The 17,674-nt window shown below is 44.1% G+C and overlaps 1 protein-coding gene across 1 annotated transcript in view; it reads left to right on the top strand.

Annotated features, from left to right (window-relative positions):
- Positions 1-4,176: 4,176 nt before the first annotated feature.
- The window catches only part of LOC137095235 (mitochondrial import inner membrane translocase subunit TIM50-like), a 53,511-nt gene continuing 40,013 nt past the window's right edge, over positions 4,177-17,674 (top strand). Inside the window, exons 1-3 of the mRNA XM_067461669.1 lie at positions 4,177-4,417; positions 12,260-12,407; positions 16,099-16,130. Coding sequence (XP_067317770.1) covers positions 4,214-4,417; positions 12,260-12,407; positions 16,099-16,130 — 384 coding nt within the window. The 5' untranslated portion in view covers positions 4,177-4,213. The remainder of the gene's footprint in view (positions 4,418-12,259; positions 12,408-16,098; positions 16,131-17,674) is intronic.

Here is a 17,674-nt window from a genome sequence, read left to right as displayed (position 1 = left end):
CAGGCACTGCTGTGTTCTCTTCAGCAGACCATCGAGTGAATTGGGAAACGTTCTGCACAGCTGGGATGAGCATAGAGTTGGAAGGGACCCCCAAGGGTCATCTAGTCCAACTGCCTTTCACCGTTAAGGAAGACACAATCAAAGCCCTCTTTTTTTTTTGTCGTGTCAGTAGCAACATGAGAAACTGCAAGTCGCTTCTGGTGTGAGAGAATTGGCCGTCTGCAAGGATGTTGCCCAGGGGACACCCAGATGTTTTGATGTTTTATCATCCTTGTGGAAGGCTTTTCTCATGTCCCCTCATGAGGGGCTGGAGCTGATAGAGGGAGCTCATCCGCCTCTCCCAGGATTCGAACCTGTGACCTATCGGTCTTCAGTCCTACCGGCACAGGAGTTTAACCCACTGCGCCACCGGGAGCTCCAAAGCCCTCCTGACAGATGGCCATCCAGCCTCTGCTTAAAAACCTCAAGAGAAAGAGACTCCACCTTTTAGAAAAAATGTTATTAATAACCTTTTTGAAAACGAAAAATGATGTCATGTCCGTTTGGCAAATGTGAATCTCCATGAACATGTGAGGACCACCTTTTGAAAACGACTAGCCAAGGAAAGGCATAACCTTGTTAGAAGTCAGCCCTTTGCAAAAGTGATGTTCACAAGCATTCATGTAATGGCACACAGGTAACTCAGCTGTTAAACTGACAAACCATGTCACTGAACTGCCAGGGACAAAGACATCCCACTCCACAAATTAACATATATTTGGCTAGAGGGATTAAAATGTTTCTTTGAAGTTGTAACTGCAGTTGTCCAAAACATATACTCTCCCTTGAAACCTCTTAGTTTAAAATATACACTCAGAGGACTCCCAAGGGTTATTCAGACCAACCCCCTTGCTAGGCAGAAGGACACAATCCAAGCCCTCCTGACTGATGGCCATCTGTGTAATAGTGTCAAGAATGACTTTTCCGTGACTTTAAAGCATCGTTTCTTTTTATTTCAATTTCCAGTGTGAGAGGGTATATCAGATTATATAAAAACATTTAGACATAGAATCATAGAATCAAAGAGTTGGAAGAGACCTCCTGGGCCATCATCCAGTCCAACCCCTTTCTGCCAAGAAGCAGGAATATTGCATTCAAATCACCCCTGACAGATGGCCATCCAGCCTCTGTTTAAAAGCTTCCAAAGAAGGAGCCTCCACCACACTCTGGGGCAGAGAGTTCCACTGCTGAACGGCTCTCACAGTCAGGAAGTTCTTCCTCGTGTTCAGATGGAATCTCCTCTCTTGTACTTTGAAGCTGTTGTTCCATTGCGTCCTAGTCTCCAGGGAAGCAGAAAGGAAGCTTGCTCCCTCCTCCTCCCTGTGGCTTCCTCTCACATGTTTATACCTGGCTCTCATCATATCTCCTCTCATCCTTCTCTTCTTCAGGCTAAACATGCCCAGCTCCTTAAGCCGCTCCTCATAGGGCTTGTTCTCCAGACCCTTGATCATTTTAGTCGCCCTCCTCTGGACACATTCCAGCTTGTCAATATATCTCTTGAATTGTGGTGCCCAGAATTGGACACAATATTCCAGGTGTGGTCTAACCAAAGCAGAATAGAATGACATTGGACATACAGATTCTATGCAACTACATTAGATTCACAATTACATGGCTAACAAACAAAAAGGGGAATTACATTTTCACTCAACATTTATTTATTTATTTATTATTCGAACTTATATGCCACCACTCCCCTGGGGCTCGGAGCGGCTTACAAGAACAGGCTAAAATCGAACACAATTTAAAAACAACAATATCAAAGATAAAGGCCTGTCAAAACAGATATGTCTTACATGCCCTGTGGAAAGCTGATCGGTCCCGCAAGGCACGGACTTCGGGTGGCAGAGTATTCCAGAGTGATGGTGCCACTGCTGTGAAGGCTCTGCGTCTGGTTGCTGTTAGACCTTGCGTCTTGACACTGGGAATTTCCAATAGATCTTGGTCCTCAGAACGGAGGGAATCTGGGGTTGGTAGGGGGTGAGGCAGTCCCTCGGATACATCGGCCCCAGATCATGCAAGGCCTTAAAGGTGAGTACCATCACTTTGAAAGTGATCCAGTGCTCAATTGGTAACCAATGCAGCTGTAGTAAGATTTCAAATACAATACTCATGTCACCACTCAGCCTTCTTTTCTCCAGGCTCAATATGCCTGGCTCCCTAAGCCACTCCTCATATGGATTGTTTTCCAAGCATTTGCTCCTTTTGGAGGCCCATCTCGGAACGCTTTCTATCTTGTCCATCTCTTCCTTGAATTACTTTGCTCAGTCTTAATCTAAACAAGGTTTAGCCAAAACAGAACGGAGTGGGACAATGACTTTCCTCAATGCAGACTCTATGCTCCTATTCACGCAGCCTATAATTGCATGGGCTGTTTCCGCTGCCGCATCACAAGCTCATGTTCATGGGGTTTAGATCCCTTTCGTGTTGGCTGATTTATTACAAAGCCTACCGCTGTTAGGAATTGTGGATGTAGAAGTCCAGAACACCTGGAGGGCCCAAGTTTGATTGACACTCTGCAAAGAAGCAGGCAGGGAAAACCATGGAGAATGAAATAAATGGAGAGGGATTGGCAAACTTATTGAAGGCTTTCATGGCTGGAATTGGGGTTGCTATGAGTTTTCTGGGCTGTCTGACCATGTCCCAGAAGCATTCTTCTGACATTTCACCCACATCTATGGCAGACATCCTCAGAGGTGTGAGGTCTATTGGAAGCTAGGCAAGTGGGGTTTATATATCTGTGGAATGATGTCCCTATGCAGTCTGTAGATCCCTTGATGTCAGACAGTAAATAAAGCGGAACACCCAGAAAACAGGAAATTCCAGACAGGAAATGATCACAACCAACAAACACCTCCCAACAAAGGATTCCACCAGGCAGGAAGCAGCCAGGCTTTGAAACTGCAAAGCCATTCAATGGTAATCAAGGTGGCCAATGGCAACATTCACACCTGCCTCCAACAGACAAAAGAGTTATTTCTCCCATCATTGGACATCATTCCACAGATATATAAACCCAATTTTCCTAGTTTCCAACAGACTTCACAAACTCTGCGAATGCCTGCCATAACTTACCTCTCAACAAAAGATTGCTCCAGGCACTGTCAGGCCATTATATGCTAATCAAGGTGGTCAGTTGAAACATTCACACCTAGCTCCAGCAGACAAGAGTTCTTTCTCCCACCCTGGTGATTCCACAGATATATAAACCCATTTTCCTAGTTTCCAACAGAGTTCACAAACTCTGCGAATGTCTGCCATAAATCACCTCTCAACAAAAGATTGCTCCAGGCAGTGTCAGGCCATTATATGCTAATGAAGGTGGTCAGTTGAAACATTCACACCTAGCTCCAACAGACAAGAGTTCTTTCTCCCACCCTGGTCATTCCACAGATATATAAACCCAATTTCCCTAGTTTCCAACAGACCTCACAATCTCTGAGGATGCCTGCCATAGATGTGGGTGAAATGTCAGGAGAGAATGCTTCTGGGACATAGTGAGACAGCCCGGAAAACTCACAGCAACCCTGTGATTCCAGCCATGAAAGCCTTCAATAACAGGAAGCACTCCAAGTGGCCAGATAGTGGTCAAAGGACATTTAACCAACTACCAAACCCACAAGTTTTGTATTTTTCTATTTGTTTGCTTTGTTCTGTTAGAAATGTAATATAATGGACTGGCTGCTCTGACACGACAAATAAATAGGATGCCTGTCATAGATGGGGGAGAAACGTCAGGAGAGAATGCTTCTGGAAAACACGTGCTTTGCCCCCTTCACCTTGACAGCCATCCTTTTTTTCCTTGCGAGGTCAATCATAGGCTTGTATGGTCACGCCCCCTTACTTTTCAGCCAATAGCTTGCCTCGCTTTTGCCTTGTGTGTTATCCTATTGGTTGGGACGTTTGGGGGCGTGGTTACAGGCTGCCTCACACCGCGCCGAGGAAATTAAACAAGCATCCAATCACATCACTCGAGCAGCTCCTTACCGGATTGGCTGTAAACTAACGAGTGGGCGGGGATAACGATGACGAAGCGGATTGGTTAAAACCGAGGTCGAGAAGTCAGAGTGGACCAATTAGAGAAGAGAGGAAGTGATTGGCTAGGATTGCCCCCCTCCGATTGGGTAAGCTCGGCGCATGCGCCTTACCGGGTGAGTGAGGGGAAGAAAGAAAGATGGCGGCGGTGGTGGCGGCGCTGCTGCTGAGGGGAGGCCTGAGGGCCGTGGAAGGAGGCCGGAGCGCGGTGGTGGGCTGCTGCCGGCGCCGGGCATGGAGGCGCCGAGGACGGGCCTTCACCACGGGAGCAGCGCCGCCTCCGGTTTCTCCTCCGGTGGCCGGGACCGGGCTGACCGAGGCCCTCCTGAGGCAGCAGCAGCAGGTGAGGAGGAGGAGGCTCCCAGCTTCCTATGAGTAAAGAAAACAGGGTGTTGATAATACATATAGGACTGCCACTCTCCTCAGCCCCACACACTCTCCAAACTCAGGCCTCAACCTGGGATCTACTGCCACTCCCATCAGCCTCAGCTACTCTTGTTTATTTATATCAGGCATGGCCAAACTTGAGCCCTCCACGTGTTTTGGACTTCAGCTCCCACAATTCCTATTATTATAGGAATATTATATTCCTAAAGAGTAGAGACATCAGACTGGCAACAAAGATCCATTGCCTAGTCAAAGCCATGGTATTCCCTGTAGTCACCTACGGATGTGAGAGCTGGACCTTCGGGAAGGCTGAGCCAAGGAAGAGAGATGCTTTTGAGCTGTGGTGCGGTTTGGAACGCGGTTCCAAATCAAATATTTATTTATTTATTTATTGCAGTTACTTATACCCCGCCCTTCTCACCCCCGAGGGGGGACTCAGGGCGGCTTACAAACAAAGGCACAAATTCGATGCCTGTCAAAATATACAGCATATATAAAACAGTATAAACATTTAACAGCATTAAAACACATCACTGCATAATATAATAAAAACAATTTCATGCACAGTGAGATTCAGAGTTCCGAAATGTCCATTCATTCTAACAATTCCTGCTCATCAGTGAGTCCTTATTTTAGCTGCCAGAATGTCCAAAAGCTTGGTCCCAAATCCAGGTCTTCAGCTTTTTTCTGAACGACAGAAGGGAGGTCGCTGATCTGATCTCCCCAGGGAGTGAGTTCCATAGGTGAGGGGCCACCACCGAGAAGGCCCTGCTCCTCGTCCCCGCCAGCCTCACTTGAGATAGAGGCGGGGTCGAGAGCAGGGCCTCCCCAGATGATCTTAAACTCCGAGGTGGGACGTAGAGGGAGATCCGTTTGGACAGATACACTGGAATCGTATACAAATACGATCGACCCCATCCTTCCTGGCGTTCTGGAAGAAATTAAAATCTTGGTTTTGGGATTAGGCTTTCGGACAATAAACATAAAGCAACACTTTGACTGGGAATGGATCAGCAAAATGATATGTATGAGGATACGGTTTTATGGTTCTATCAGTGGGTTTGTGGACTGAGTATTGTTTTAATGACTTATGAGAATTTGGTTATAATTAACTGCTGTTGTTTCAACTCTGTATGTTTTTATGGTTTTATACTGTGTTATTGATTGTGGCATCCAATTGCTGCCTTTGTTAGCCGCTCTGAGTTCCACCCTGGGGTTGAGAAGGCCGGGGGTAAAAATGCTGTAAATAAATAAAATAAGTAACTGTTTGGTTTGCTCCTGACACGATAAATATTTATTTATTTATTTATTTCTGTTACTGCTACCCCGCCCTTCTCACCCCGAAGGGGACTCAGGGCGGCTTACAAAGGCACAACTCGATGCCGGCATCACATAACAGTAGTATAAAACAACATAGCATCAATTAACAGTTAACCAACAGTTCCTGCATTACAACAATAAAACCAATACAAACCAATTACTCCTCATTAACGATCAGCGTTTGCCATTTCATAGTCCAATTTCCAATTCCACTTTGTCAGTCCTGTCAGTCCTAGTCATCTGATTGTCCTTATCTAGTTGTCAGATTGCCCAAAGGCCTGGTCCCACAATCACATCTTTAATTTCCTCCTGAAGGAGAGGAAGGATGTTGAAGCCCTAATTTCCCCCAGGAGTGAGTTCCACAGGTGAGGGGCCACCACTGAGAAGGCCCTGCACCTCATCCCCACCAACCTCACTTGTGATAGCGGTGGGGTTGGGAGCAGGGCCCCCCCAGATGATATCAAACCCCGGGGTGGGACGTAGAGAGATGCATTCGGACAGATACGCTGGACCAGAACCGTAAAGGGTTTTGTAGGTCAAAACCAGCACCTTGAATTGTGCTCGGAACTGAACCGGCAGCCAGTGGAGATGACACAGCAGGGGGGTGATGTGCTCCCTGTATGATGCTCCGGTGAGTAATCTGGCTGCCGCTCGCTGGACCAGTTGAAGTTTCCAAACAGTCTTCAAGGGCAACCCCACGTAGAGTGCGTTGCAGGAGTCTATTCGGGATGTAACAAGAGCGTGGACCACCGTGGCCAGATCAGACTTCCCAAGGTACGGGCGCAACTGGTGCACAAGTTTTAATTGTGCAAAAGCTCTCCCGGCCAGTGCCGAGACCTGGGGTTCCAGGCTCAGCGATGAGTCCAGGATCACTCCCAAGCTGCGAACCTGGGGGAATGTAACCCCGTCCAACACAGGCTGTAACCCTATGCCCTGTTCGGCCTTACGACTGACCAGGAGGACCTCTGTCTTGTCTGGATTCAATTTCAATTTATTAGCTCTCATCCAGTCCGACACAGCAGCCAAGCACCGATTCAAGGTCTGGACACATTATTATTATTACTATTATCGGTCCCTTTTCTTTCCCCCCTCAACCGAGGAATAGGTAGGGGTTATATATTTATTTATCATGTCAGGAGTGAACTAAACAGTTATTTATTTTATTTATTTACAGCATTTTTACCCTGCCCTTCTCAACCCCCAGGGTGGAACTCAGGGTGGAACTCAGAACAAAGGCAGCAATTGGATGCCACAATCAATAACACAGTATAAAACCATAAATACATACAGAGTTAAAACAATAGCAGTTAATTATAACCAAATTATCATAAGTCATTAAATCAATACTCGGTCCACAAACCCACTGATAGAACCATAAAACCGTATCCTCATACATATCACCTTGCCAATCCATTTCTAGTCAAAGTGCTGCTTTATGTTTATTGTCCGAAAGCCTGGCCCCAAAACCAAGATTTTAATTTCTTTCAGAACACCAGAAGGGATGGGGTCGATCGTATTTCATTTGGAACCGCGTTCCACAGGCGGGGGGCTACTGCTGAGAAGGCCCTGTCTCTCGTCCCCGCCAGCCGCGTTTGCAATGTTGGTGGGAGCGAGAGCAGGGCCTCCCCGCATGATCTTAAGTTACAAGGTGGGACGTAGAGGCAGATGCGTTCAGACATGTAAGCTGGGCCAGAACCGTATAGAGCTTTATAGGTAAAAACCTATAAAGTTGTATTTCATTACAAACAAACAAAACACAAAATTTGCAAGCTTGGTAGCTGATTAGATGTCCTTTGACCAGTATCTAGCCACTTGGAGTGCCGCTGGTATTACTATAAGAAGGTCCTCCATTGTGCATGTAGGAGGTAGCCTCTCATTTGATTGATGTTCTGTGTTTTAGCCTGCCACGTTTGGACTCTCGCTTGCTGAGGTGTTCCAGTGAGTGTCCCAAATACCTGGGAGTTACCCTAGACTGTGCTCTGACCTACAAGAAGCACTGCCTGGATATTAAGCAAAAAGTGGGCGCTAGAAACAATATCATATGAAAGCTGAGTGGCACAACCTGGGGATCACAACGAGATACAGTGAAGACATCTGCCCTTGCGCTATGCTACTCTGCTGCTGAGTACGCATGCCCAGTGTGGAACACATGTCACCACACTAAAACAGTGGATGTGGCTCTTAATGAGACATGCTGCATTATCACGGGGTGTCTGCGCCCTACACCACTGGAGAAATTACACTGTTTAGCCGGTATTGCACCACCTGACATCCGCCAGGAAGTAGCAGCCAATAGTGAAAGGAAAGGGTTAAGGGAGAGGCAGTGGGCAGGGTCATGCAAATTCCATACCAATGGAAAGAGTCAGAAACACTGGGACGTCTGTGTTGGAAGAAACACATAAAATTTAGGGTGAAATTGTCTCCGTATGAAAACCTTCACTTGGGTGGTGGGTACTATGATGTCTGTGGAGGGCATTAGCAGGGCTCTTGTGTATGTTCATGACACTCACTATAACCTGCAATGTCACTGGAGGGAGGGCCATTGGTGTCTCCTGAGAAGTGGGAATTATTGCTATTTGTGAAAGTGGGAGCCTGTCTATGTAAGTGGACACCCAGCCACATAAACACGTATGTATTTTCACTTTTATTATGTGTATAGATTTATATCCCGCTTTATCTCTCCATACAGAGACTCAGAGTGGCTCACAATCAAAAACATTACAACTTCAAATATACATCAATGAAACAGTATATCATTATCTATTATGTATTATCAGTAGAAATTATATTTCATATATTAGTATTACTGACATTACTATATGACAATATTGTTGTTATTGTTCATTCATTCAGTTGTTTCCGAGTCTTCATGACCTCATGGACCAGCCCATGCCAGAGCTCCCTCTCGGCCGTTACCACCCCCAGCTCCTTCAAGGTCAATTCAGTCACCTCAAGGATGCCATCCATCCATCTTGCCCTTGGTCAGCCCCTCTTCCTTTTTCCTTCCTTTCCCCCCAACATCATTGTCTTCTCCAAGCTTTCCTTTCTTCTCATGTTGTGGCCAAAGTACTTCATCTTGACCTCTCATCTCCTTCCCTCCAGTGAGCAGTCAGGCTTTATTTCCTGAAGCATGGACTCATTGGATCTTCTCGCGGTCCAAGGCACTCTCAGAACTTTCCTCCAACACTGCAGTTCAAAAGCATCTCTCTTCCTTTGCTCAGCCTTCCCTAAGGTCCAGCTCTCACATCTGTAGGTGACTATGGGGAATACTATTGCTTTAACTATGCAGATCTTTGTTGCCAGTGTGATGTCTTTACTCTTCACTCTTTGATAGAGATGGGTCCTTGCTCTCCTCCCAAGAAGGAAGCGTCTTCTGATTTCCTGGCCACAGTCTGCGTCTGCAGTCATCTTTGCATCTAGAAATACAAAGTCTGTCATGGCCTCCACGTTTTCTCCCTCTATTTTCCAGTTGTCAATCATTCTTGTTGCCATAATCTTGGTTTTCTTTTATGTTTAGCTGCAACCCGGCTTTTGCCCTTTCTTTCACCTCAAGTCTCTCCATACAGAGACTCAAAGTGGCTCACAATCAAAAACATTACAACTTCAGATATACATTAGTGAAACAGTATATCATTATTATATATTATCAGTAGAAATTAGATTTCATCTATTAATATTACTATATGTCAATATTATTACTATATATTATATTGTATTATTTATTATTTATCGTGTCATCAGCAACATACCATTGTATTACAATTCTAATTGAACAAAACAAACACACAGATTAAAAAGAGGAAAAAAAACCACACAGATTTTGCAAACTTGGTAGTTGGTTAAATGTCCTTTGACCAGTATCTGGCCCCTTGGAGTTCCTCTGGTGTTGCCGCAAGAAGGTCCTCCATTGTGCATGTGGCAGGGCTCAGGTTGCATTGCAGTAGGTGGTCAGTGGTTTGCTCTTCTCCGCACTCGCATGCCGTGGATTCCACTTTGTGGCCCCATTTCTTAAGATTGGCTCTGCATCTCGTGGTGCCAGAGCGCAGTCTGTTCAGCGCCTTCCAAGTCGCCGAGTCTTCTGTTTGCCTAGGGAGGAGTCTCTCATCTGGTATCACCCATGGATTGAGGTTCTGGGTTTGGGCCTGCCACTTTTGGACTCTCGCTTGCTGGAATGTTCCAGCGAGTGTCTCTGTAGATCTAAGAAAACTATGTCTTGATTTAAGTCGTTGACATGCTGGCTGATACCCAAACAGGGGATGAGCTGGAGATGTCTCTGCCTTGGTCCTTTCACTATTGGCTGCTACTTCCCGGCATAAGCTTTATTTGTATCCCATCTCATCTCCCCTCTGGGGACTTGAGACAGCTTACAACATGGAGGCAGTCTCACAATAAAACCAATACAATACAATTAAAGCCTAACAATATGCAAACATTAACATGGAATTAGACATAATAATAATAATAATAATAATAATAATAATAATAATCTTTATTTGTACCCTGCTACCGTCTCCCCAAGATACTCGGTGCGGCTTACATGAGGCCGAGCCCACAATACAACATGGACAGTATAAGGAAAATGAACAGTTAAAACCCAATTAAATAGCCAAAATCATGGTACCACCAACTAGCTCTCAAAAACTTCCTTCTCTAAAAGCCTTCTTGAAGAAAAAGGTTCCTTCCCAGACTCTTTCCAATATGTGACCTTATAATAGGCTGTACTACCACTCCCATCAACCACATACCCCTTCCAGTCTGAGGCCCTTGATGAGCAGTACTACCACTCCCATTGTTCCAATGCTTTCCAATATGGCACTCTATGGTGGTCTGTATTATCACTCCCATCAGCCCCCGACTTTTTCCAACATTTTCAATAGAAATACTAAAAGACTGAAGGGCTGCTATGAAAGAACGAGATAAATCCTTAAGTGTAAAAATATGTCAACAAATACTAAAGTCAGAATCATCCCAGCTTAGAGTATTACATCTCCTTTGAGATGCGGTGCTAGAGGAGGTGTGGCAGAGGTGCAGTAGACTGCTAATGTAAGAGCTCCCGGTGGCAAAGTGGGTTAAACCGCTGAGCTGCTGAACTTGCTAACTGAAAGGTTTCAGGTTCAAATCCAGAGAGCGGTGTGAGCTCCTGCTGTTAGCACCATCTTCTGCCAACCTAGCAGTTCGAAAACATGTAAATATGAGTAATAATAATAATAATAATAATAATAATCTTTATTTATACCCCACTACCATCTCCCCACGGGACTCGGTGCGGCTTACATGAGGCTGAGCCCACAATAATCAATACAAGCAATAGCAACAACAGTAAAGCAATTAAATAAAACTCAAAACAAAAACAATATAAAACTCAAAACATAAGCTATATAGAATGACAGTAATACAACATACAATTAAAATCTATGGCTGGGCCAAATGTAATTAAAGTTAAAAATAATGCTAGGCATGGATAAGGTGGGAGAGATGGGGCGTTGGTGGAAGCGTACAACAATCCTAAATCAATGTAAAGTTCATTTGGAGGGCACAATGCTGAGAATTCATTATTCTGGGAAGACACACTGGAACAACCACATTTTCAGGCTCCTCCTAAAGACTGCCAGAGTTGGGGCATGCCTGATGTCCTTGGGAAGTGAGTTCCAGAGTCGAGGGGCCACCACTGAGAAGGCCCTCTCCCTCGTCCCCACCAATCACACCTGCGATGGCAGTGGGAGTGCAAGGAGGGCCTCTCCAGATGAACAAAGAGATTGTGTGGGTTCGTACACCTAGATCAATAGGTACTGCTCCAGCGGGACGGTAAGGGCGCTCCATGCAGTCATGACCCTGGAGGTGTCTACGGACAACACCGGCTCTTCGGCTTAGAAATGGAGATGAGCACCAGAGTCAGACACAACTAGATTTGATGTCAAGGGGAATCCTTTATGTTTACCTAGACTACTAATATTACTACTTTTGTATTATTCTTATATTTATTTAATACTCACTTGACTGAGATGCAAAGGGACTAATAAAGAGACAGATAAATGGCTCCAAGAGCAAATCTAGCTCTCCTTAGATGCCAAGATGACGAAACCATGGCTGTTGCATTCTGGGACTTATTGTGAGAAGACACAGACTTAACAAAAAAGACGGTCATACTCAGTAAAGTAGAAGGCAACAGGAATACGGGAAGACTGCATTAACAGATGGATTAAATAATCACTGCTAAATTTGCAAGAACTAAGCAGGGTATAATGTAATTACTAACCGGGGAATATACCTACACTGCCGAACTAATGCACTTTGGGACCACTTGAACTTGCTCAGTGCTCGACACTAGGAATCCTGGAAGTTGCAGCTTTGCAAGGTCTTGAGCCTTCTCTGCCAAAAAGGGCTGGGGCCTCACCAAACTACAATTCCTATAATCCCATAGCAGATTCTAAAAAGTGATGGTTTCCTTCATCATCTCTTCCTGTCTCTTTCTCTCTAGTCAACTGAAGGTGGGGACAAGAAGAGTTCTGATGAACAGAAAGAGAAGCAGAAGCAGAAGGAAAACACGGCCTATGCAAAGAAAATGGTGCTCAGGATAGCGGGCCTGATGGGAGCTGGCAGCGGGGTAGCCATCATCTACATCTTTGGTAAGTTTTCTTCCATACTGAGAGTAAATACAAATTCAGTTGAGCATGAGGCTTATCTACCTCTAGGCATGGCAGAGGCTTTCTCATTACACTATGCAACAAAATTTGGAAAGAAAATTATATTCCTGGTTTGAAAGTGTTGTTTCCTGTTTAATTGTGAGGTCCTTACTTTGAAAGTAGGTGTTCTGCTTCAGAAACTTCATTTTTGTGGCTACCACAAACTAGGTTGAATTGGCTGAGACTCTGTGACCACAACAGAGAGGAAACTATCAGGGACAGCTAATCACCTCTCAACAAAAGATTGCCCCAGGCACTGCCAGGCCGTCAAATGCTAATCAAGGTGGTCAGTTGAAACATTCACACCTAGCTCCAACAGACAAGACTTCTTTGTCCCACCCTCGTCATTCCACAGATATATAAACCCATTTTCCTCGTTCCACAGACCTCACTACCTCTGAGGATGCTTGCCATAGAAGCAGGCGAAACGTCAGGAGAGAATGCCTCTAGAACAGGGGTCCTCAAACATTTTAAACAGAGGGCCAGGTCACACTTCCTCAAACTGTTGGAGGGCCGGATTATAATTTGAAGAAAAAAATGAATGAATTCCTGTGCACACTGCACATACCTTATTTGTAGTTCAAAACAAACTTTAAAACAATATAATAATTAAAATGAAGAACAATTTTAACAAGTACAAACTTATTTGTATTTCAATGGGAAGTGTGGGCCTGCTTTTGGCTGATGAGATAGGGTTGTTGTTGTTGTTATTGTGTGATTTCAAGTCATTTCAGATTTAGGTTGACCCTGAGCAAGGGCCAAGTAAATGACCTTGGAGGGCTGCATCCGGCCCCCGGGCCTTAGTTTGAGGACCCCTGATTTACAGTATTTATATTCCACCCTACTCACCCCGCAGGGGACTCAGGGCGGCTCACAATGCACACATACATGGCAGACATTCAGTGCTATTAGACATTCAACATATATAGATAGACACAAAGAGGCTATTTAACTTTCCAGCTTCATGAGGGTATGCTTTGAATTCCAGCCACTGGGGGAGCTGTTGCTTCACCATCCACTTGTGACTCCGATGGAGTACTTCCTCATTCTTTTGCACGCTGCTGGGGAGTTTTATGGCATCGTAAATTAGTTAAATTAGCCTCCCTGCATAAGCAGTACCTAGATTCCCTACTTGACAAATGCAACTGCATTTTGGGTTGCAAAGGTCGACAGCAAGCTAGACAAATGGTCGGGAGCTTACTTCGACCCGGGCTGGCTTCTAAATCATGACCTTTGGGTCAGGAGTGAATTTAATACAGCTGACTCCCAACCAGCTGTGCCACAACACAGTCTATCCCTCATTTGAAAGTGTTATTTCCTGTTTAATTGTGAGGTCCTTACTTTGAAAGTAGGTGTTCTGCTCCAGAAACTTTGTTTTTGTGGCTACCACAAAATAGGTTGAATTGGCTGAGACTCTGTGAGATATTCATTGAAAAGCTAAAGCAAAATGTGTGGCAGGATGTCTCACAAAAACAAAGTTTTTGCAGTTTAATAAACTTTTCCTACGATTGAACCAATTAAGAAATGACATGTATAACCCAGGAACAAAAATTGGTTACATGGTGTTATCTACAACTAGCCATCCCCTGCCACGCGTTGCTGTGGCCCAGTCTGTGTATATGTGCTTTATGTGTGTATATGTGTGTATACATATTTGTGTATATGTGTATATATGTGGTTTTGTGCATGCATTGTAATGATTTTTTATTTCTTTTGGCTTTTAAAGCCTCTTCTGTTGTGTTTTTCAGTGTTTTTATGAGTGATGGTCACTCATTGGCCTGATAGGTGTCTTGTATCCAAATTTGGTGTTAATTCTCCCAGTGGTTTTTGAGTTCTGTTAATCCCAAAACAAACATTATATTGGGTTGTTGTAGGTTTTTCCGGGCTATATGGACATGTTCTGGAGGCAATTTTTCTCCTGACGTTTCGCCTGCATCTATGGCAAGCATCCTCAGAGGTAGTGAGGTCTGTTGGAAGTAGGAAAAATGGGTTTATATATCTGTGGAATGACCAGGGTGAGACAGGTCTGCTGGGGCTAGCTGTGAATGTTTCAGCTGATCACCTTGATTAGCATTCAGTGGCTTGGAAGGGCCTGGGGGGAATCTTTTGTTGAGAGTGATTTTATGTGCCTGTTTGTTTCCCCTCTGTTGTTTTGCTGTTGTAATTTTTGAGTTTTTTAATACTGGTAGCCAGATTTTGTTCATTTTCATGGTTTCTTCCTTTCTGTTGAAATTGTCCACATGCTTGTGTATTTCAATGGCTTCTCTGTGTAGTCTGACATGGTGGTTGTTGGTGTGGTCCAGCATTTCTGTGTTCTCAAATAAAATGCTGTGTCCAGGCTGGTTCATCAGGTGCTCTGCTATGGCTGACCTCTTGTTGAAGTCGTCTGCAGTGCCTTTCATGTTCCTGGATTCTTGTTTGGGCAATGCTGCATTTGGTGGTCCCAATGGAGACTTGTCCACAGCTGCATGGTACACGGTAGACTCCTGCAGAGGTGAGAGGATCCCTCTTGTCCTTTGCTGAACGTAGCATTTGTTGGATTTTCTTGGTGGGTCTGTAAGTGGTTTGTATGTTGTGTTTCCTCATCAGTTTCCCTATGCGGTCAGTGGTTCCTATGTCAGACTACACAGAGAAGCCATCGAAATCCACAAGCATGTGGACAATTTCAACAGAAAGGAGGAAACCATGAAAATGAACACTATCTGGCTACCAGTATTAAAAAGAACTCAAAAATTATAACAGCACAACAATAGAGAGGAAACAAACAAGGACATCTAATCACCTCTCAACAAAAGTTTGCTCCAGGCACTGTCAGGCCATTATATGCTAATCAAGGTGGTCAGTTGAAACATTCACAGCTAGCTCCAGCAGACAAGAGTCCTTTGTCTCACCCTGGTCTTTCCACAGATATACAAACCTATTTTTCCTACTTCCAACAGACCTCACTACCTCTGAGGATGCTTGCCATAGATGCAGGCGAAATGTCAGGAGAAAAAAAATGCCTCCAGAACCTGGCCATATAGCCCGGAAAAACCTACAACAACCCAGTGATACCGGCCATGAAAGCCTTCAACAATACATTAAACATTATATTTTTATTTATATAGATTAGCCCTTTACGTTTGCACAGGTTAGAGGTTCAGGATCCCTATAAAAGTAAAAAACCCCACAAATTTAAAAAAAATCCTAGAATTGGAAGAGACTCCAAGGGACTTCCAGTCCGAAAAGCCCCTCCAACAGATGGCCATCCAGTTATCTTTTTCACCTGAGAGATCACCTCTTTAGGAATCTCTAGGCCTCCAGTGCAACTCTATGATCACAGAGTTGTGCCAGAGGACTTACAGATTGGGTAGTTGTAGGTTTTTCCGGGATATATGGCCATTTTCTAGAGGCAATCTCTCCTGACGTTTTGCCTGCATCTATGGCAAGCATCCTCAGAGGTAGTGAGGTTCCCAGGGAAAGATTTAATCAAATCCACTACAGTTAAACCTGGATATGTGGACTAAAGCTATCTTGGTACATCCATAATTTAGTAGAATTACTTCTATTTCCATACTATGTATAGATATCTGCAAAAGTTCTGAAGTCGTGGTTGCACAATATTACAAAATATATCTCCTATTTTTTGTGGCAGGTAGTAATTCAGTGGATGAGCATGGTACCAAGGTAAGAGAATACCTTCAGATTTTTGGTTTTTACAATGTCTGCCACTAGGGGTCACTGTGTGCTCGAAGTTGCTTAGTTATTGATGATTCACTGCTACAGTCTTCTCCATCTCTGTGGGCAAACTGAATTGTTGTTTTTTGTTCTTATTTGTAACCCCTTTTTTATCCCACAACTGGGACCCTATTTATTTATTTATTATTTTTAAAAACATTTATATTCCGCCCTTCTCACCCGGAATTGATTGAGACTCTATTTATTTATTTATCGTGTCAGGAGCAACCAGACATTTGTATTACATTTTTTAACAAAACAGACAAAACACAAAGTTTGCAAGCTTGGTAGTTGATAAATGTCCTTTGACCAGTATCTGGCCACTTGGAGTGCCTCTGGTGTTGCCGCAAGAAGGTCCTCCATTGTGCATGTGGCAGGGCTCAGGTTGCATTGCAGCAGGTGGTCAGTGGTTTGCTCTTCTCCACACTCACATATTGTGGATTCCACTTTCTGGCCCCATTTCTTGAGATTGGCTCTGCATCTCATGGTGCCAGAGCACAGTCTGTTCAGTGCCTTCCAAGTTGCCCAGTCTTCTATGTGCCCAGGGGGGAGTCTCTCATTTGGTATCAGTCATTGGTTGAGGTTTTGGGTTTGAGCCTGCCACTTTTGGACTCTCGCTTGCTGGGGTGTTCCAGCGAGTGTCTCTGTAGACTCTATGAGATATTCATGGAGCAACTCACAGTCTATTATAAGATTTACAAATATACAAATATTAAAATGGAAGCAAACATTACAATTATTTAAACAAGTAAAGCTGTTAAGAAGAATTCCTAACACGATCCAGCTCAACATGGTAAACTTGTCAACCTATTAACTAGTAAAACCTCATTGGAAATAGAAACTATGAAGTATTATTGGCAGTTAACATCACAACATGTGTATAGGATGAAAGTAATGTATATATATGTGTGTGTGTGGAATTTGTTTACAAATGCAGCTCAACATGGTAAACTCGTCAACCCGCTCACTAGAAAACCTCATTGGAAATAGAAACTATGAAGTATTATTGGCAGTTAACATCACAACATGTATATAGGATGAAAGTAATGTGTATATATGTGGAATTTGTTTACAAAAAGTAACAAATCTCCCCCCAAAAAGAAAATAAGAATGTGTTAGAGGTGTCAGTACATTGTTATCTAGGAGTAAAATGTTATGTACTGATCAAGAAGCTCAACAAATATCCCACTTAGAATCATAGAATCAAAGAGTTGGAAGAGACCTCATGGGCCATCCAGTCCAACCCCATTCTGCCAAGAAGCAGGAATATTGCATTCAAATCACCCCTGACAGATGGCCATCCAGCATCTGTTTAAAAGCTTCCAAAGAAGGAGCCTCAACCACACTCTGGGGCAGAGAGTTCCACTGCTGAACAGCTCTCACAGTCAGGAAGTTCTTCCTAATGTTCAGATGGAATCTCCTTTCTTGTAGTTTGAAGCCATTGTTCCATGTCCTAGTCTCCAGGGAAGTAGAAAACAAGCTTGCTCCCACCT

The sequence above is a fragment of the Anolis sagrei genome, chromosome Y (assembly GCF_037176765.1).
Source record: "Anolis sagrei isolate rAnoSag1 chromosome Y, rAnoSag1.mat, whole genome shotgun sequence".
In the NCBI taxonomy this organism is placed as follows: domain Eukaryota; kingdom Metazoa; phylum Chordata; class Lepidosauria; order Squamata; family Dactyloidae; genus Anolis; species Anolis sagrei.
Note: the sequence above shows the minus strand (reverse complement) of the source record. Positions and strands in the feature narration are given on the sequence as shown.